At 34.5% G+C, this 22,513-nt stretch overlaps 1 protein-coding gene and 1 long non-coding RNA gene across 2 annotated transcripts; one reads left to right on the top strand and one right to left on the bottom strand.

Annotated features, from left to right (window-relative positions):
• Positions 1-635: 635 nt before the first annotated feature.
• Positions 636-1,639, top strand: LOC144468199 (uncharacterized). The gene is made up of 2 exons (XR_013493773.1): positions 636-1,055; positions 1,378-1,639. It is a non-coding gene; the product is annotated as an uncharacterized LOC144468199 (long non-coding RNA).
• Wnk (Wnk kinase) lies at positions 964-21,220 on the bottom strand. The gene is given in 21 exon segments (XM_078177509.1): positions 964-6,465; positions 6,549-6,721; positions 6,794-6,861; positions 6,942-7,030; positions 7,108-7,249; positions 7,364-7,696; positions 7,788-7,916; positions 7,991-8,414; positions 8,478-10,717; positions 11,376-11,450; positions 11,979-12,176; positions 12,254-12,479; positions 12,603-14,572; positions 14,651-15,029; positions 15,121-15,293; positions 15,365-16,524; positions 16,599-16,872; positions 16,997-17,246; positions 18,533-18,675; positions 18,779-19,352; positions 21,007-21,220. Coding segments are annotated over 20 exon segments (9,348 nt in total). The 5' UTR covers positions 19,013-19,352; positions 21,007-21,220; the 3' UTR covers positions 964-5,797.
• Between the last annotated feature and the right edge of the window lie 1,293 nt (positions 21,221-22,513).

Raw genomic sequence — 22,513 nt, 5'->3', positions numbered from 1 at the left:
ATGACACGATATGTACCTTTGTATGTATGTACACTTTGATTGGTCGAACAATTGAAAGGTTCTACATCCCCATGTATTGATCCAAATTCGCTAACAATATAAAAGTTTTAAAGCTTTTTTATAATAACAAATCGTACATCGTGCAATAAATAGTAAAAACACGTCATATCTTCTTACAGATTAACTAAGTGTTTGAAGAAATTTTTGAAGTCAATATATTATTTTATTGCTTATTTATTCACATAACTTCATTTCTATTCGAAAATATTAAAAATACAAATATAACTTTTATTATTACAGAATGATACTTTATCTTCATTTATAAAGTAACCTTATGTTCCGAAATGAGACGTAACATATGTTGTATAGAAATTATAGACGAAAATTAAGTAATTATTTATTAAAACAACCGTTAATTCATCATGTTTTCTAATATATTTAATTAGTATTTATTTACATTTTCAATCAACTTTGTAAAATTGCATCTTACATTTGTTATTCTGCAACAACTTGAATAAAATTAATCTTTGATATTAAAAATGCATCTTCCAATAGTATTTATAAAATAAATAATACAATTCAGTTCGTTATGTTAATTAAGTTTCATTTACATATCTAAAACTTATTAAATAGTATTTATGTTGAGAATTAGCGCGTAGAAACTATATTTTTACAAGCTTGCAAAGCGTCATGAAAACGTCAATCACTGCGTAGTGTGTATGAGAAACACAAAAACAAATTACATTCTCATACGTACTCAGCAATTCTATAGTGCAATTCTTAAGTTTAATAAATATTGAATACTGTACCCATTGTTGTACGCTAGTGTCGCATTTATTAAGACATCATTGTAGAGGTTATTATTTATTTGCATTATTTAAAATGTGGATGTACATGCTCCTTGCTATTTTCTCAACGTTTGATTTTGCGGCGGCGTCATCGGGTTTTGATTTTGGCGATGCCTTAGCTTTAATTCTCGGATTAATTATTGGCATTATTGGATTCTTTGCTTGCATGGGTGCCCATGCAAGACGACGAAAAGCTATGGAAGAGAGGTGATTGCAAACCACTTCAGAATTTGTCCCATAATAAGTACAATTATTTACAATTTAATTTATTCAGTAATGTATAAGGCTTCTAAATTAATTTATAATTTTTATAATTCAGAATTTTATATATAGTTTAACAAATCTTGTTGTTCATTATGAAAATATTTCGCTTTTCGTATTATAATAATTGCAAAAATGCACTTTCTTAAAATACTGTAAATATTTTTATAAATCACTGAATATTTTTGGTTTTAAAACATTAATTAATCAAAAGGAATTGATATCATTTTAATTGCGTTCTGAGTAACTTGTTTTATTCAACTTGCAGGGTATCTGAGGAATATAAAATTAAGGAAGAAAATGCTTCATTCAATTCAAGCTTTTGAATATTAATCATACAATATTTTTATATGTTTAGTAAAGAAACAACAAGTATCAATATCATGTTCATTTTTATAAACTTAAAGTATATTATTAAGAAATTATAAACTATTTTTATGTAATAGTAATATTGTAAGGCAATATTCGTAACATAATGTAATTGTTAAAAGAAATATAAAAATAGATAATAAAAGAGATTATAGTATTCAGGTGAAATGTTTTAAATGCTCCACTCTGTGTATTAAAAATAATGCGTATAAAGAAAAAATATATAGGCTACTTCATAGTAGGTGGAGATTTTAATGACGTATTGGAAACCTTAATTTACTAAATGATGAAAAGTTATGGAGTACAAAGCTTCTCGGTAGCAAAATGCAAGCAATAGATAATAGTTACTAAAGAATGAAATTTAAAATTGCTTCATTTTTGTTGCAGTTTTATATGTATATTTAATTGAACTTACACAAGGGGTTTTTAATCAATTTTTTGTATTTTTATATGTTAAAAAATAATTATGTAACATAAAAAGTATCAATGAAGATACAATAATTATTACACCAATTAAGAAATTGTATGTTCTTGCCTACATGATATATTCATAAATTTTCACAAATATACAATGCATGTAATTAACGTCATAAGCTATACTTCAATGCAATTGTTTCTCCAGTAAGGAATGGAAGAATATTATTCTGAGCATAATCGCTTAAATTATTCCAAGTGTCTTTGCATTAATTGACTAAAATTCAGAAGAAGTTGTGTAGTAATGAAATTTGTATGCGCTTTTATTAATTATTAATTCCTTTCTGTATAAGTAAAGGATTCAAGTTAAATTTCGAGTTGATCTGCAATTTGTTGAACATTTTTATCTAATCAGTCTTTATAAAACTTGTTATAGAATCCCACGCAACATAGCTTTTACATAACTCTTAAAGCATCTATGAACTTATATACTAGTTAGCACGGGAAAAGCTCTTTGATTATTTGTTCTAGACAGTATTCGTATTTTTAAATTTTATTACAAGCAAGACAATTAAATACTAATATACAAGGAATTTAAGAACTGAAGTGTATACTTTCTTGTAAAAATTACACACATTATTTTTTGTCTTTAATCATTGAATTTTTATCATTCCTTTTGTGTTGTGTCATTTCTGAAATGTATAATCTATTATTGAATTGAATAATTTTAGTTTTTGAAATTAGATTTAGATTTTTTTTTATATTCAAGCACAAAAGAGCAAAAGATTTGTTACAATTGAAGAGAATTCAAAAAAAATTCAGTCTCATCAAGTGAGAATATTCTGCTTGCTATTTGCATTTTTTAAATATCATGTAATGTATTCTTAAGCTTAAAGTAGTATACTTAGATAATACATACAATTTATATATAAATCAACAAACTGTCTGTACTTGATCAATACATATATACATATACATATATATAATTATAATTAAAAAATTATATATACATATATATATAATTATAGATTGCATTAATTCTGTGAATTTGTGAAATAAATTAAATAATTTGAATAGCTCATGAAATTCTAATCCATCAATATGTACTAAGATTTGTGTGAATTTTAGAATGTAGCAAAATATCTTTCACTTGTCTCTTTTGTCATATTTTCTGAAAAATATATTGTAAGACCTAAGTTTGAATGTAGTAAGTTCAATTCCATCAAGTTAGATGCCATATTGGTAGAAAAGAATTATGATGAATTCGTATTGAATTGTCCTTTCGTATGCAACAGTGTTGTTTGGTATTATTTGATAAAACAATCAAAATGTTTTACAAAATATTATTCCAATTAGTCCAATTGTCTTAATACTGGATGCAGTTAAAATCATATTGTACAAAATATATATTCAGAAGGAAATAGTTCATTGTGGTATTATCAATGAAATAATTAGTCTATTGTCTGTTCATTTCATTTATATTCAACAAATAAAGTTGAATAAACTTAAAAAGAAAGTAAACAAAAATGTCATTTTTACCAAACTATATCACTGTAAAAAGATTACATTAAACTCAGTTTATTTTAAAAAGTTTTAAGATAGTTAGGTTTTATTTACGATCGAACATAGAAATTGCATTCTTTGTTCAAAAGCCAATTCACCTAACAGTAAATGAACATATGTACATTAAGTATTACAAGTTACGCATTCTCTTTGAGTATTATCTAATAAATTTATTTAAAAGTAACCGTATGAGATTAATTGCAATGTATTTCTGGATGAAATACATACAATTATCTATTATAATGTTTCGTTCAACAGCCACATGAATTTATTACCAGATGGATCATGTTATATATATTTTGTCCTTCAAGATAAAAAAGCAAAAACAATTAATAGTATGCTGAACGTGTGAAAGTAAGGCATGTATGAAAAAAAACTGATAGAAATTTATGAAATTTATGACCTGTATATAATAATTGTAGGAGATCGTTGGAACAGATTCATGTTTAGTTCGAAAAAATGGTACAATAGTATAATACTGACAATAATAAATTCATGCAAGAAGCAGTAATAACTCGCAACATTAAAAGCGGCGCGAACTGCACATATTTTGAACGAAATAAAGATAACATCATAATCATCGATAAACAGTGGTAATATTTGTAGTTATACAAACAAGCTATTCTTAACTATATTGCAAAATGCAATATGAGATAGCATATGTGATGAAAAGTCAAAATGTTTCCTGGCTGATGATCCAAGCGTTATATATCATTTTCCCTTTTGATATTTTATTTTTGAAAACGTGTTACGTTTTTTTTCGATACCTACATCACGTTCCTATCCAGCTTTTTTATTTCCTTTTTTCTCTAATTGGATTCTCAATACCTAGGATCGCTTACCGTTGAATTCTTTTGTAGATATGATTTTAATCATTCAAAACGAAACCGTTGAACAATAAATTTTCTAAAAATTAAAATTCGAAAGGAATGGATTGTGCCACGTATCTCAGGAACCAATTTTCCAAATGAAATGCGCCAATTAGAAGCGAAAACAACGCGGAATTTCCGTAAAATTAAATATGTGACAATAAAAAAATATTGATAATGAAGTCTAAACAAAAAGATAGAAGTCGATGTAATATTAGACAAGATACATGGGACTGCTAACTAGTAACACATGACTTTTTTGTTTAATAGAAGTAGGTAAAATCGCTAGAAATACATTAAAGCATAACAGTGACTATATTAAACATATTTCTTCTCTGCCTGACTCCTGCACAGTCACATACATGCACACATGAACATACACTCTTTCTTCAAAGCATCCAGTATACATTAACAGTTATACATATACATCGAGCAGAATGGCGAAATACGCCATTTCGATCGTTAAGACTAGCTGAGGCCTGTACTAATATGGACTGTGCCTAATAAAGAATTCGGAGCAGAAAGGGCCTTTTAATATAAGCATTTCTCACTAAACAAGGGTATTCGCTATGTAAGCACAGTACAGGTAAAGGCCTCTATCCTCAACTTCCAATCTGTGATTCCTTTCTTTTATTCTTCTCTTCCGTCTTTTTTGCTCACGTCCGTTCAAATAATTGTATCCGTTTAAAATATTCTCTATGTACGAGCCTATATTTCACATCTCGCATGTACACAATGAGAATATTTTAATGATTAACGCACGGATGTTACATTACCATCAGAATACATCCTAAATACTTTCATTCGAGCCTCCCACTGCGTACGCAACATCCAACAAGGATGAGGGTAGCAATATACGTATTTAGCAAAACTATATTATAATATAACAATTGTAATAGTAATGCATGATTTCTCATACTAGTGGACAAGGGGCAACAAGTTTAAATTAAGAATCTACAGGAACATCCCCAAACTTATAAACCTTTTAAACGCTCAAACTCATATATTGACGTTATTTCCAATGTTGAGTATAGGGTAACATATCCTCTAAGAAATAAGAAACATTTTGAATACGAAGACGTAATTTTGAAATCTTCAGTCATAACAATAAATACATTGCCGATGTTTATGCAAATATAAATACTTATGAACTAATCCTTTATGTTTTTAAAGGATTGTAATTGTAATTTAAAAAAGAAAAAAGAATCTCATTAAACTATGTTTTGGACGATCAATAATACTATAAATGCATAATATCTACATGTCTCCTTGATTTAATAAAGTTGTCTTGTGAAAATTACAATTAAAATGTTACTTTATTGACGACTTTCTTTAGCAGGTGTGTTAGATCGGACGTGTTTTCTAAATAAAATACGTTTGATTACCTCAGGCTAGAAGTTTGGGGGTGTTACTGCATTACAAGAACGAATAAATTGAAAAAATAGAGAATAATATAGCTTGCTTGAAATTACGTTATTGATCGGTGTGAGAAGGAGGGGCAGCTGAATTGTCAGTATTTGCGTGCAATGGTTCCGCTGGCGGTGTACCGTCATGAGAATTTCCTATGTGTGGTGTTGCCGGTGTAGCTGGCTGGGACTGAGATGCTGGCTGAGGAGCGTAAATCAGCCTGTAACCAGCTGGCAAAAAGAAACCGCCGTGCGGTGTACAGCTGAACGTTTGGAAATTTGGTAACGTTTGGTTTTCATGGTATTGAATGTAACCAGCGCTACCTGTTGAACTTGATATTGGAATAGGTGTGACTAACGATCCAGTGGAGGACACAGCGATATTCGTCCCGTCCGGTAATATAGGTGTGAACTGATATTGGGCCGAATTTATAAGAGAATTATGCGCAGAGTCGTATGATTCAGCGATATCACTTGTGTAACTACTAGATTGCTGAGAGGGCATGTTCTGCATTGTTTCAGAAGGCACTACTGGAATCGGAATAACGTAAGCGTGCGGTATTCCAGCTGTTGCCTGCTGCGGTTGTAGTTGTAAAGGAGTTTGCTTTAATTTTTGCATAGCTAATCGTAACGTTTCGTCCGTGTCTGGATAATTACTTGGAGCTTTTTGCAGTGGAGTTTGAGGCGTTGTATTAAACATTAAATAGTCTTCTGTACTTGGAAGTCTACTTTGTCCTGTATTAAATAAAAAATCGATGTCATTATCAGTATAAGATTGTAATAATTGTGACAATTCTCGAGAAAAATTCATTACTTACCTGCCAGACTAGTCGCGACAGTGTGATAAAGTACAGGATGGTGCTGATGGTGATGCTGGTGCAACGCACTCGCTTGTTGCTGTTGCTGGATCAATAGTTGTAGCTGGTGTTGCTGGAAACGTTCTAATTCTTCCCTGTGTCTTCTTTGCAGCGTCTCTAGCTCCATAGTTTGCCTTTAGCAGAAAAAGAAGCAATTTAAACAGTGTAAAGAATTTTAGAATTGAATTATTAATAAGCCGACGTACTTTTTTATAAGTAATTGATATTCCTCGCTTGGCGTTAACGTCCAAAATCTTTCATCTTTCTCCGTTTGCTGCAAATAATATATTAACGATCAGAAATTTGTTAAGACAATAACGATAAATATACTTGAAATATGATTGAGATACTTGCTTCCACTGTAGGACCACTAACAGTAGACTGAATAGATTGCGTAGGTGGTACAGAACCTTCACGACTATGAATCACTTGAACTGGTGTACCTATGGTTCAAGAGAATATTGATTAACCAGGTCCGTGTATCCAATTTTTTTACCCGAATTAATTTTTAAATTCTTACCCTGGTTATCCTCCGCGTGGTAAATCTTTGGATCCTCTGCATATGATTGCTGGTTTGGTCCAGTGGCATTGTTAGGAGGACCTGCGACCTTGGAAACGACGAACCTTGATATTTTTCTAACAGGTTGCGTTGTACTAACCTTCTATCAAAATTGTATAATTATTTTACCATTTTAGACCGTGCTAATTTTTTGTATTGCGTCTCAAGAAAATTGATCCATCACTGCACGTTCTAATTACACAAATGTGTTACATACCTCCGATACAGTATCCTGTGGTTCCGTTTGCACTGGGGTGTTTGTGTCAGAGCGTGATGTAATGACACTAGGAGTAACAGTAGCAACTGGTACAGTTGTTGTGGGTGGAACGGTGGTCAATAAACTTTGAGTAGACTGTAACAACGGTTGTGGAGAAGCTGTTGAAAGTACCGAGCCTCTATGATGAATCTTTGCCAACTCCTGTTCCAATTCTTGAAGACGGGATCCAGGCCTTTGGGCTCGAACTTTTATGCTTTCTTTGCTAGGACTCATTGTTTCTGATCCTGTAGCACCTGCTCCTGGTGTTGGACTATCCAAAGAGCAATCTACATGCTAAATATATAAAATTTTCTGTATTATGTAACGCTGAACTATACGCATAATCAGTTAATTTTAATCTTCTGGTCTTTCTGATACAACTCACCGTTTGAGACAAAGCAAGTGGGTGGATGGAATTATCTTGAACTAAAGTTAAAGCTTCGACGTTTGCGGGAACGTTTGGGTCGGCTAAAGAAGCGGAAGATTGTATTGCTGTCTGAGGTGATGGAGGACCCTATAAAGAATTATTTATGCTACTTATAGTAACTTATATATCTTTTACTATTCTCTATTATAATTTATACTTACCACGCCATGTGTCGTTGAAACTGGCATACCAATGTTAACCAGCTTTTGTTGCAAAGAGTTTATATATGCGTCATATCCACCTACTATTTGATGGTTATGAGGTGTAGCTGGATAACTAATAGGTGGAGTTCCTACGTTGAGCGCTTCGGATGGCTGACTCGTTAGCTGTACAAGTTTCTGATGGAGATCTGCTATTGTTTGTGGACCTGGTCCTCCCAAACCAGCTGTTCCAACCACTGCATCTGCGACTTTATCCAAAGAATTTTGTTGACTCAGTTTCCTGTGCTGTTGCTGCTGCTGTTGCAAAGCCTGGTTTTGCGCAAACAATGTAGAATCTACAGATTCAACGATCGTGTGTTCAGGAGTTACATCATGGCTAGAATTCTCAGCTTCCGATAATAGATGACATTCAGTACTGATGCGCCTAATGTTTAAAGAAAAGGAAGACTTTAGTAAAAATTGATATCTTTAATCAAAATATACTTACCCAGTTGATGTGGTCGATTCCAGCGTCTCCACTTCTGATGTTTTGCTTAAAACTTGTTGCTCCTGGAGCTTCAAGTGGAGCTGAGATTGATCAGACTGAACAAAATTATCCACATTTTGAATCTCTTGCATGATTGGTTGTTGCATAGGAATAGTCTGTTGCAACTGTGGCTGAGTCTGCTGAGGATGTCTTATAGGCCCAGCCTGTTGCATAATATTTTGATTCAGGGTAGCAATCCACTTGCCTTGCAGCATAGTTTGAACCCCTTGAAAATTTTGTTGCATAACCTGTAGCTGAGGATCCATTTGTTGTGTTGGATTCAATTGCATCGTTTGTTGCAATGGCATCTGCGTTTGCTGAGATTGCTGTGTAACTTGTTGAAACGTTTGCGAAATTCCTGGTTGCACTATATTCGGTTGATAATTGTGCTGTACTTGTGACGGTATCTGCATCTGACTCGCCTCCGGTTGAATAGGCTGAAAATACTGTTCTGATTGGAGAGTGGGTTTATTATCGAAAACCGTAGCTGTTGGGATGTTTGTAATCGGATTTTGCTCATGGCTAGTCACTCCGTGAGGTGTTGAAGATTTCGATTTTGGATTTGAAAGTATATTCGCTAAATTTTGTGCCAGATCTGGAAGGGTTGATGAAACTTCTTTTGTTTTAACTATCACTTTAGGGGCAACTTCTGTAGCAATCACTTGTTGGACAGGAACTGAAACGGGCATAGATGCATTTGCTGGAACATTCATCATATTTTGAGGAGCTCCTTGTAGTTGTTGTGTGGGTTCCAGTACAGTTTGCGATAAAGTTGTAACGTTTTGACCTTCTGGCTGAGCAGTCAGTTGAGCATGCTGCATATGGTGCACAGATGAACTAGGTACAACCATATGCTGCTTTTTATCATCCGTGAGATTAACTATTTCAGACATTTGCGAATCGGTGGACATATTTGAAGCCGTAGAAATATTTGATATTCTACGATTCCTTTCATCCACGATAGCTGTTGGTTGTAACTGTTGTATTGGCCCAGAAAGTATCACATACTGTTGTGGTATTTGTTGAGAATGGAATTGTTGCATTGGCCTTTGAGTTTGAATCTGTCCTTGATGTTGAAGTTCAGGTTGTACATGCATCTGTGTTAAATTGTGTTGCATAGGAATTTGTTGCTGCTGCAATAAGACATTGCATTGCAAAGATTGGTTTTGATATTGTCCTTGTATGTTAACATTGTTGGGGGGAATTTGTGTTTGTGTTTGTAAATCTTTTTGAACTGTAACCATAATGTTCTGAGGTACAGATTGCATCTGTTGCGGCAATTGGTGTGTTATTGTTGATCCCGGTAAGATCACATTATGTGGACTAGATTGTATAGTATTAATGTTTGGTTGTATCTGTGACATAGTAGACATTGCTTGTCCTTGCACAGTGTTCTGCAGACCAATTGTTTGTTGTCCCAATTGTAACGTTTGAACTGCATCTACTTGCTCCGGGACATATTGAGTATTCTGTATAACAGTTTCAATGCTGGGTTTCTCAAGAACAGCAGCTTGCGTTTCTAAAATGTTTACCTCTAACTCGTCATGCTTTGCCTGTACTTCATCACTTACACTAATTTGAGATATTAAATTTGATTGTGTTGCCGAAATATTAGCTTTCTCGGTACTTTCTACACTAGATTCCTCGTCTTCGTTAGTGAGAATTTTTTGTTCGACTACAGGACTAACTAAAAACCGAGAGATTTTTCTAATTGGAGGCGGTGCAGTTAGCGTAGCTACTTCTGTAGCTGTAGTATCAACTTGTGTTTCTTTGTTCACTTCTCTTTCTTGAAGATCGATTACGTCTTGTGCCCCAGGTTCCTTTGCCATCTCGCTTCCTTGGTTTCCAATTGCCGTGTCCTGTACTGAGCTTTGAGTATATGTAGTGGTGCACTGATAGAATTTATCCTCATTAGATGCATTATGCAACTCTAATCCTGCTTCTACGTTGGTTGCGGCAACCACTGTTTCTTGAGTATCGGTTGGGTCACTTGGCAAATTAGTTGGCGTCAATGTATCTGTGTTTTGCGTGGAGGTGGATGATCGTCTGGATGCTTCAGCCGATGTGTTTTCAAGACCCACTTGGCTATCGGGTGTTTGAACACTTTGCTGCTTCTCAGTGGTACCACCAGTGATATGAGAAATAATCTGATCAATCGGCAACAATTTCGTTGGTGTAGATGTATTAGATGTTTCGTCTCTCTGGAAGCATATAATATACAACTTTTTACGTGAACATGATGTTGGTCTCACAAAATGATTGCAACCCACATGAACAAAACAAGGCTGTGTTATAAAACTAATAAGTCTATTACAATGTATACTTCAATATATAAATAAATATAAAACGTTCAAAGAAGGACACATGTCCTGCATCCTGAGCAACTGAGCTCTATCGTGATACGATGTATAACAGAATCACTCAAAACTACTTTGCTCTTTACGTTCTACAAATACCAAATGACATTGTATTAAATATTTGAATGTTTGCATGGAATTCTGTGAAAAACACGTAATTTTAATTAATATCCATAGTAAAGGGATTAAATCACTTTCCTGAAACGCTATCCAAATAGAAATTAAACATAAGGATTAACAAGTGCATAAAATTAAAATGATGAAACGCCTCGCTTAAATATTCCAAACATTGTATTATGAACTGCCTACGTGATAAACTTATTAAACATGAAATAAATGTCGTCATATGATATACTGATATACCTTAAAAGGATACACAAACGTCCGAACACAATGTGTATACGTATATCATGAATCAGAAAAGGATGCACAAACGTCCACGACTATAACGACGAAATATAGGGAAAACAGGAAGAGCTTTCGCCGGGGTCGATGAACTCACCGAACGGTGTCTACGATGGACTTTGTACGACGATCGGTGGCTGCTTTGACGAGTTAGCGAGCCATGTCTCACCTGCTGCGTCCAAAACGATACATACCAATTATATGCACACCCTTGTTTCTTTCTTTCTTTTTTAATGGGACTATGTGGTATATAATTTATGTTTATACATTACTCAGCAATTTTAATACGAAGCTTGTAAAATATAAAAAGTTTAATAAATTATATAAAGACAGTGTGGCAGAACATTCTTGTCATATTTGAGAATACAAAAACTACAAACAGATTATATGATGATCAACTTAATAATGCATATTTTTTATATTCTTAAGTTTACAAAGAAAATTCACAACTCCTCTTTCTCATAATTTACCTTGTCCAGCTTCATTCTTTCAGAGAATAAACTTTGAATAAAGATTATCATATTAATGTTAGATCTGTACTTAAATTCTTCAATATGTAGTATGGACTTTTGTGTATCAGGTCCTTTACTACTAAATAATGTTATTTCTCTTGAAGTTTAGTTACAGAAATTAATCAGTTCATACTATAAGTTTGAACATATTCATAGAATGTGAAGAAAATTGAAAAAAAAACTGTTACCTTAGCTGTATCAAGACTGTGGTCACGATCTCTAGGTCGCCGACTTGTAACTGGGCTACCACCAGCTGATTGGTCTGGAGGACCATGTGCTACCAAAGGTAAAGCTCTTGTGGGATCCAGGCGTAACTGTTTCACGATATCTTCTATTAATTCGACGAACGTTTCACATTGAGATTGAGGTAATAGATTTTCAGCTACCTGTGCAATAAAATAAAACAAATCCTTTGTATTAACTCCTTCAAAATTTACTTAATATTATTATACCGTTTGCTTACCAAATTATTAGCAATATCAGTGGGTACCATATCATCCCTATCAAATTTAAATGTCACTGTTTTCTGTTTGCTTGTGTCCAATTGACATTCAACAGTCATTGACTGACCCTCGCCACTGCTTACTGATAAAACAGTCAATTTAATACCAGGCTTCTTTCGTTTTGTACCAGACCTTTTCACTCTGCTCCTTTCAGAAGAAACATTTTCAGAATTTTCTTGAGTTACTCTACAAGAACAAAGGATTCTATGAGGTTTTAGTCCAAAACATTTTAACCATGTTTAAATTATATTCAAAAAGATCATTTCATTTTAAATTGATTAAATTATTTTAATTAATTCCTTAATTTACCCTTCGCTTGCTACTGCTGTTTGGCCTATAGTATTGGTTAAATTCACTTGATCTTGGATATTAGATGGTAGATCAGCTGGTAAAGATTGTACAGAGTCCATTGTATCCTGTTTAGGTAAAGATGATCTATCCGTAGTGATTTGATCGGTACTCGGAACAAAATGTTGCTGGTGTTGCGTGGCTGTTGTGGTCTGTGCAGGGACACTCATTCCAGATGATATAGATACGGAAGTGGGCACGTTAGAAGTTTGTGAATATTGCATCTGGACCAAGACATTTTGCTGTGGCTGTGATTGATGCCCGCCATTGGGAAGAATAGTGGGTGTGGGTTGAATGTTTGGAATTGTAGCAGTTGCTGCACTCTGTATGATTGTTGCCGCCGATGAATTTTGAATATTAATACTTGATGGTACGGAAGCTGAGACCTGTCCTGTAGATTGTTGAATGTAAGGCTGTGAAGTTGGTGGTGCTGCACTTCCAGGTATGCTTGTGTGGGAATAAATTTGAGTAGTAGGCTGACTTGTTGATAATATTTCCACGTGACCAGCTGGATTAGGGGTAGTGTACGGATGATACATTGATTGTGAAATATTTTGTTGGTACATAGGTTGGGTAGTATACCCTGAAGTTCCTGTAGCATTCTGCTGATAGAACTGTTGATTTTGCACAGGTACTTGTTGTACGTGCTGCACCTGTGGTTGAGAATATTGCACTTGCTGGGTTTGTTGCATCTGCACATGCTGTTGCTGGGATAAAATTTGTATTTGTGGTTGCAGCTGCGGCTGTATTTGCGACTGCATTTGATGGCTCATCTGTTGCGGTACGTTCATCTGATTTAATTGTATGTACTGTTGTTGCTGTTGATGGATCTGCTGTTGCTGTTGTTGTATCTGTTGCTGCTGTTGAATTTGTTGCTGTTGTTGAATTTGCTGTTGCTGTTGGATTTGTTGTTGCTGCTGAATTTGTTGTTGTTGTTGAATCTGTTGCTGCTGTTGAATTTGTTGTTGTTGTTGCTGTATCTGTTGAGTCACTTGGGGAAATTGTGGTTGTGTTTGCACAGTTTGCGGCGTAGAACATTGCGATGAAGTAGGGTTAATATTTTGTGAAACGTGTGGTGGATATGGCTGCTGTTGCTGTTGATATTGCTGTTGCAATTGCTGCTGATACTGTTGTTGTTGATACTGAACTTGTTGCTGAGACACTTGGGGAACTTGTTGCAACTGTTGTGCTTGCTGGGGCTGAACAACTGAAGTTTGTTGTTGCATTAGTGGTTGTTGTTGGACTAACTGAACAGGTTGTGGTTGTAAACTGTGTTGCTGGGATGGTTGCGCAGTAGGTTGCATTTGCTGTTGCGGTTGAAGAGGTATTTGGTTTTGTTGTAATTGCATTTGTACTTGACCCTGCATCTGAATGCCCATGTTAGATTGTATCTGCTGTTGTTGTTGTTGCAGTTGCATTTGTTGGAGTAGTATCTGTTGTTGCAATAAATTTTCATTAGCCGTAGTAGTAGTATCAGCTTCTCTATCTAATCGCTCTTTCTCTTCTTTGGCTTTACGTTCCTCCCTTTCTCGTAATAAAGTAGTGATTTGGGACTTCAACATCTTCGCTACAGCCTTTACATCTTCCTCGAGTATCAGACTGGATTTAGCCATCTCAGAAGCTACTTCTTCCGCATTATCCCCTTGGATGTCGAAATCGAATTGTATCGCCTCATTCTCTTTATGTTTGTTGGTTCGTTTTTTGGGATCCAGTACTCTAAGTCGAAATTCGACACGAGATAGTTCCGCGTCTGCTACTGCTGAATCTCGTGAAACCATTTCCAATTTTAACCCAACATCATCAGCAAAAAATTCATGATTTAAAAGATCCTTTACTAATGGTCTTTCTTCTTTCTTTAGCCGAATACACATTTCAATAATTTCTCGAACCTCTGGATTCTCCACTTTGTCATAGCTCTGAGGCTTTACACCCTGTAACATAAAAAATCTTAATTAATGTAGACTTGTCAAAGAATAAAAATATAAAATATTATTGTTAAATTATATTACCGATACTACGCGCTTATATATTTGCGCTGGTCCAGTACACTCAGAGTACGGATATTCACTAGTAGCCATTTCAAGCATACACATGCCAAATGCATAAACATCGACAGACTCGTCGTAATGCTCCTCATACATTTCAGGTGCCATAAATTCAGGTGTACCAATCACGCTCTTTGCGAAACTTCGATTTTTCAGGGTCGCAAGACCTAAGTCGCCAATTTTTACACTCCCCGTTGTACCAGTAATAAAAATATTGTCGCACTTCAGATCGCGATGAATGATTGGCGGAGATCTCGAATGTAAAAAGCTAAGGCCTTTTAAAATTTGTCGACACCAAGACTTCACTACCTTCGGATTAATTTTTTTAAAACGTCTTAGGTATCTGCAAGACGATTTATTCAATAAATTAGAATAGCATATTTATTTGTTAAATATTTTTTTTGTTAAATATTATAATGCAATTAAAGACTTACGTCTTCAATGTTCCTGAAGTCATAAGTTCAGTGACTAGTACAATGTATTTCCTACGCGTAAGTGTAACTTCCCAATAATCATAAAATCTAACAATATTTGGATGTTGCAATCCTTTCAACATTTCTGCTTCCTCCCTAAACCTCAGTCTTTCTGTCTTGTTTAACTTTTTTTCCTAAACAAGAAGTAAACAAATAAGGATTTTAAAAGCTTTATAAGACAATTATTTTATTAAATTTGGCTTACCTGTAATTCGCACCAGGCAACAGCCACGCCAGTTTGAGTATCCAAACCTCTATATACAGTCTTAAAGCTGCCTCTACCAATTTCCTCTTCGAATTTCAAGAATCTACCATCCGGTGATATACCTATAGCTTTCTCTTCATCGTCATCGTCTTCTACATTTTGAACTTTCACTTTCATTAATAAATTTCGAACTTCCTCCATGGCCATAGTTTTCTGTGATAATTTTTCGTCCGCTTTAAAATTTTCATCCAGCAAAGGACCTATAAAACCTTCTACCGTTTCTTCCTGCACGACGTCTTTCTGGGGATCTTTCTCCGTCTTGATCTCATCCTCCATATTCATGTCCTTAACATCCTCTATATCAGTATCCAAAGGTGGTACTTTCCCTAACTTACTCAGAGATTCATGAAGCGCTTGTGCAGCAACAATATCACTGATACTGGTGCCATTGTCATCTTCGTCATATATCGTCACTTCTCCCTCTTCTTCTTCTCGTTGCGTTTCCATATCCTTTCCCTCGGTGTCTACTATCTCTTCGGACACCTTCGACGTCACAAATCTCGAACTTTTCACCACCTCTACGTTCTGTTGTGCTACCTTATCCTCGACAGCGTCCTCTTCTGAGTCTTTAGTTAAACCCTCTCTTTCCGCCATATTGGTAGACTTGGACGAGTCGGTAGACGTTTTCCTTTTCACTTCTTCATTATTTTTACTATTACCTGTTGAATTTGTAAAGATTTACGTGAACGAATCTATATCCTTTCCTATGTTTATTTTATTCGAATCCTTACTACTTTTCTATACTACTAAAATTTCTGTAATATACTTACTTTTAGATTTGGCGGTTCTGCCCTCATTATTACTGCATCGCGTACTTATGGAAGATGTAGAGAATACTTTTTGTTTACTTTGTATAATTGTTTCCTCGTCAGTGCTATTCGCCGATATTTTTCTTGCGACGTTTGGAGTTTTAGAAGATTCGGAACATTCTGCGGTTATTACTTTTGACTCGCTAGTATCTAATGATAGTTTCTTGTCTGCTGTATTCCGCGACGATTCAACACCTTCTTCACTGATGCTACATTCCATGCTCGTTTCATCTTCGTCCGATTTTTTCGATTTCACTCGACTAATTGGTGTTGAAGGCGTGGAACTAGATCCTGTCCAATTAAAAAACGAATTGTTAACATAAAATCATTGAACGTACATAAGTTATAAAATAAGTATACAGAACCTGGGACATTGAACACATTTTCTGTCGCAGTAATAGCTTCCTCTGCGTCGCTGAAACTGCGCTCATTTTCATTGTCTAAAGATGGTGAATTGAGATTCCGAGGGGATGATTTTTCCGAGATGCGTAAAGCAGATAGAACTCTCTTTTTAGAAGAAGGTGAATTACTCGCAACTCCGTTAGTTGTTATAGACAATGAATCCGTATTATGGTCACTCCTCTGTGTTCGTATTTGTTTCTTGCAAATTGTTGTAGAGGAACGACTTATACTTGATGCCTAAATAAATTACAGATAATTGTCAATTTTTCCTGAACATACTTTTTCGTATTTATCAAGAACTTGAAAGTTACACAAAATGAAAGAGATATATCTTTAATAGTTTCAAGACGGAATGACAAACCTTCCGATCACCAGAATTATGGGCACTAGTACCAGCTTGTGAAACAATAGACAATTTTCTTTGGCGTTTATGATTATGGATTCTTTGAGTGGTAACAACTGAACATGGCCCTCCACCTTCCTGGGTGGTTAAGTGGCCCACTGCCAAACTAATCCCACCCTGGTTATTTCCACCTCCACTGGCCACCAGCTTTGGACACAAACTTGACAGGCCACTTCCGCCTGGAGATCGTTGCCTATTTGTCTCATACCTAGAACATTATCAAAGATACTACGTAATTTATATGCTATTTAAAGCTGAACTATTTTTTAAATAAAATAGAAAATTGATTTAATATTACGTTGGCATATAAATTTTATATCTTCCATTTTCTTTACATGGAATAATGAATCTATATAATTATACAGCTACACTTCCAAAAGACAAGCTTAAGTGTAACAAAAAAAAATAAAAAAGTAAGAAACTTATTTCTGATTCCTGCTAGATGATAAGTCTACTCAAAAAGCAAATTAAAGTAGTGTTTAATATTTTGAAACAATAATATCATCTGAATGAATATGGATAGAAATTAAGGGAGTGTTAAACACATATGCATATGCTTTACACTGAAGCTGTTCTCTTATATGAATATGGATAGCAACAAATATGATTTAAAGTACTAATTAGGTTTTTAGTCTCATCGGTACTAAATGCAAGTGTTCAGATTAAAGTCATGTTACATTACATAATGCCAAAATGTTGTGAATGATATATTTGATTACTTTCAAATCTCACAAGAAGATGAGATATATAATGAATTTAAACATCATTTATACAAGTAACAGAAACAAATTATAAGAACACATAATAACATGAAAATGAAGCAATTTCCAAAAATTGAAAGCCGAATGTAATGTAAGTGATGTGTTACTCTATTAATGATGTATTATCTTTTCATTGATGTTTCAGAGATGATGAGTGCTAACTGAATAATCTTATACTGCAGCATAACAGTCATTTACATCATATATCTACTAACCTTTGAATTTATACAAAATTTCATACTTCAAGATGAGGCTCAGTAATTCTGAAAATACATATTTCAATTCATATTTTCATTTCTTAGAATGAAATTTTTATTGTTATATTTTTTGGCTTTATGTACAAATTTTCAACATGAATTTATTTATTTGATTGAATCCTTTTATTAAAACCTACAGTTTCTAAAAATATTTTAAATGCTTTAAACTATACTATGTATTAAGTGCATCCTATCTTTAATATCTAAATGAAAAGTACAGATGAGATGCATACAAGTTCCTGTGTATGAGGACCTTTACTTGAAACATAATTGTACTTCATTAATGTACATACTTTTTTATAGAATAAAAATTTTAGAAAATTGTAAAACAATCCAATATTCACACGAATTAATTGTATAAAGTGTGTTGTACTTAAATAAGAAGCGAAAAAATTAAGTACAGCAAAGAATTTAAATGACAGAAGGTAAAACATGACAATGTAAGAAGCATGATTTTGATACAGACATCATTATACCTGTCCTGCTTGCTGTGGCCAGATGAGAGGAACCCACGCACTGTATTGCCTATAGCTGCTCTCTTTTTAGCTTCTTTTTCCTTTTCTCTGTACCCACCAGTCCCAGTGCTCACCTGATGATCTTGACGACTATTTCTCTCCCCCTAGAATCAGTATACCAGTAATAAACAACTAATTGTTTCAAGGGAACACAATAAATTGGAAATCAAAAAGCAATGTGAAAATTTGAATCTCATGAAAATTTACCTTAATGCTTAAAAGTTTTATACTCAAATTAGTACTTGTGTTTGTTGGAACTGGACTTAAATCACACCGTACTCTCCTATGGGATTTTTCAACAATCGGTGGATCGTCATCTAATTCTAATTGATTTCCAATTGAAAAAGGACGAGTTTGCATTAACAAAATATCCTCTGTATTGTGCTTCTGACTGGTGCTCACCGAACTCACTGCCTTGTTTTCATTGCAGCATCTCGGCATTGCACATAACCAACTTATGAAAGAGTTCACTTTATAAAATTTCTTTTCACTTACTAAATATCTTTCTTTCCCCCTTTATCAATTCAATTGGTATAGAAATTTTATGGAAATTTTTACTATTGTATTACTTTTCATGAAAACAGTTCATAGTTTCTTTCCTTTCTTTCTTTTTTGTTTAATTAAAATTATTTCTCAAACTATAAAATACTGAATGTATTTATAGTGTAAAGAGTTTACGATTCTTATGTTCATCACAGATTTTTTCCTTTTGTGTTTCGTGTATATATTTTGCTATCTCGAATACTCAATAAATATTTAATACCAAAGAAGTTGAACGATTCTGAAATCAGAACAAAATAGTCATATACAATAACAATTATTAAAAAAAATATTAATGAAAATATATTTATTACTACTGCAAAAATTATATAATAAAATTGTTTAAAAACATATTTTCAGAAATTGACAAAATGCTTATTCAGTTACTTCAATTTTAAATGAGAACATGTACATATTTGATCTATAAATTTAATTTATAAAGTTTTTGAAGTATCATAAAAATTTATAAATATATCATTGATATTTGAAATTACTGTAAAGGTTTATTGATGTAGAAAATTTAAATAAATTTTCTGCTTTTATATAAATAATGCAAAATATTTGTTAATTCCAATGGGTTAAATTATTGATCCCATTTTGACACACTAAAAATCCATGACCCTGATCAAAGTAACATATCTTTTTGTTTTATCATACATTTTTTTTCATACAGCATCCCAACAAATTTCAATAATTTTTCTAACAATCTGCATGATACTCATGTGCCAATTCATAGGTGCTTGTATATATGCCATATGTTGAATACATGAATAATGTTCAAATTGCATAGCAACTGTATGAGAAGTGCAACAAAATCAACAGATCATTCCCCATGAATAAAAAAAACAGCAAAATCAGGAGCACAAGAACATTGTGATTGAAATAGAATTCTATCAATAAACCTTGAATTAATCTATTTTACAGAGGGCAGAATTGCGCGCGCGTGTGTACGTGTGCGTAAGCGTGTGCATAGTCTCTTTCTTGTGGACACTATGTAATTCCTGTTTTGCAAACGTTTGTATGCTGTATGGATTGTATAAATTTAGCAGCATCAATAGTATAATGTTGATCACGTCGACTGCCAATAAATGTGAGGGCAACCGATCTCAGAATTAGTGCTTCGCGTATATGTATGTATGCATCCATATAAATATATATATGCATGTATGCGTATCCATCGTTACAAAGCAAAGTATTTTCTTATTTGTCAACAAGGTGAACACTCGTATTTCTCGAACTGTAACGTGACGACCGCGGGAATACTGGTTCAAACGAAGAAAATGAACCGGGAACAGGGGGGAGGGGGAAACCGAGAAAAAATTGACTTCGTCAATAACGCAGTATGTTGTCAAGCATCATGAAACAGTCACTTGAAAAATGTTGACAGTATATAGCAAGTAGCAGGTCTTACGTATATACTGTGATATACGTATCTCACAGACACACCGTCGCACTGCATGCTGTACACAGGGAACGACTGCGTATTACGGGGTGAAGAGGAAGTACCACACATAAGCACACACACACGTGCGCGCGCGCGCCCGCACTCATACGCATACACATACACCGCAAATCAAATAAATGCACACATATTTGTACGCGCGCATATAGTCGGACACCAAGAAGATAATGTGACATGTATCCCAAAAATATCGCGTCAGTGCATATTTTACGCATTGTCCTGCGGTAAGAGGCTTCCAGATCTCTTTATCGATTCAGATCAGTTCATCCTTCGGGAACGTCACAAGGCTATCCCGGATTTTTGACTGATAAAATGCACGGAGAAGACCGCGAGTACTTGTCATGCGGAGATGCGTGAACAACAATACCTACATAGTGTCGCGGTCTCGTGCGAATATGTATGATACTCGCTCAGTTATCGAGAGTTCCATTACCTCCGATATAGACCCGGTCATATTAGCTTTGCGACGCACTGACAAACAGCACTCGTAATTCCTTAGTCAGCCGGTACTCACATTTGTGTTGCAGAAAATCGCCCGACTACACCCAAATAACTACCATTTTTTCTCACTGAGTAAGACGCGCTCTCGCGGTGCTATGCGTTAACAACGACTTCGTGGTCGTGAAATATACTAGAGGCGAAACTCTTAGCGGAATCTATATATACGGACAACGTCGCTACTTCTCTTTCCCTTTCCATTCCCCTCCCTTTGATCAAGTCATTTAACAGAAAAATAAGAAGCGATTACATTTAACAAATTTGAAACGTTGGAAGGCGCGACAATATTTGAAATGTATGACGTACGGAAATTGATTAATAAAATATATTTAACAATCTAACATTTACATATTAATATTATTAATAATATTTTGTGATTGCGAGTAGAGTAATGGGTCTTACTCCTGCGCAAAACCAGGCCGCTGCTTGATTCATTAGCGAGAGTCATTATAGAAATTTGCATTGCTCTCATTGGTTGACGGCTCACTGCTGAAACAGGATTTACTACGGATTGGATGCGCAATAAAACGGTAGGAATGTGCATGCCAGCTTATGGAAAAAGAAAACCGTGCAGGTATAGGCTTTATTACTGTATGAAGCAAGGTTATTGGCAGTTTACTGAAAACTATTTCTTATGCATTGTATGCAATTTTATTTCGTAATAATACTTATCGGTCAATCTCACATTATGTCTTGACATAATGAGCCATATCAAGGCAAAGCGCTCAGAAATATAAGGGTAAGTTCAAAAACTGCTTTTTTCTGATTGGTTGACACTTCACAGATAAGCAGTGCTGACCTCACAGTTTTAAACAAAGAAAGTGGTGAGTGATCAAGAGAATTAGCACAACCACAAATGAAACAAGTCACACTGGCGACCAATGTAGTTTGTCTCATTTTACCATGTTTACCATCTCACTTCATTCGCGTATCCATTTGTTAATCTGTGTTCAATCTGAAACACTCTTTGTAATATACGACTTGTACTTCTAATGTGCAGTTTTTCAATTTGTATAAAATAATGGCTTTAGGGAAGAAAGTTCCTGGATAACAAAGGATTAAAAGGATTACCGATACCTGCGAATACTCTTTTTGTTCGAGCCTTGCCACTTTTTCGACCGTACAATCCAGCGTATATTTATTATCATGAATCAGGAATGCTTTTGTTAGTTTAGATACTTTCATTCTCGGAACCGTTATTAAACCATTAATCTGATGTGCGGCTTTTCAATTCGTATGCTATGAGGTTACAATTCTGTGGTAGAAGGCACCTAGGTAATAAAAGGATTACCGATACCTGTGGAAACTCTTTTCATCCGAGCCTTGGCACATACTATGCTATATCGAGATGTTTACAACCCCAAAAGTGATTGTGGGGTTTCCCCAGGACATAAAAGTATGACGCGGGTTTGAACTTTTAGAATTACTGGCTTCTATTTCAC

This window comes from Augochlora pura, chromosome 3, assembly GCF_028453695.1.
Source record: "Augochlora pura isolate Apur16 chromosome 3, APUR_v2.2.1, whole genome shotgun sequence".
Taxonomy (NCBI): domain Eukaryota; kingdom Metazoa; phylum Arthropoda; class Insecta; order Hymenoptera; family Halictidae; genus Augochlora; species Augochlora pura.
This window is presented reverse-complemented; position numbering and strand designations above follow the sequence as displayed.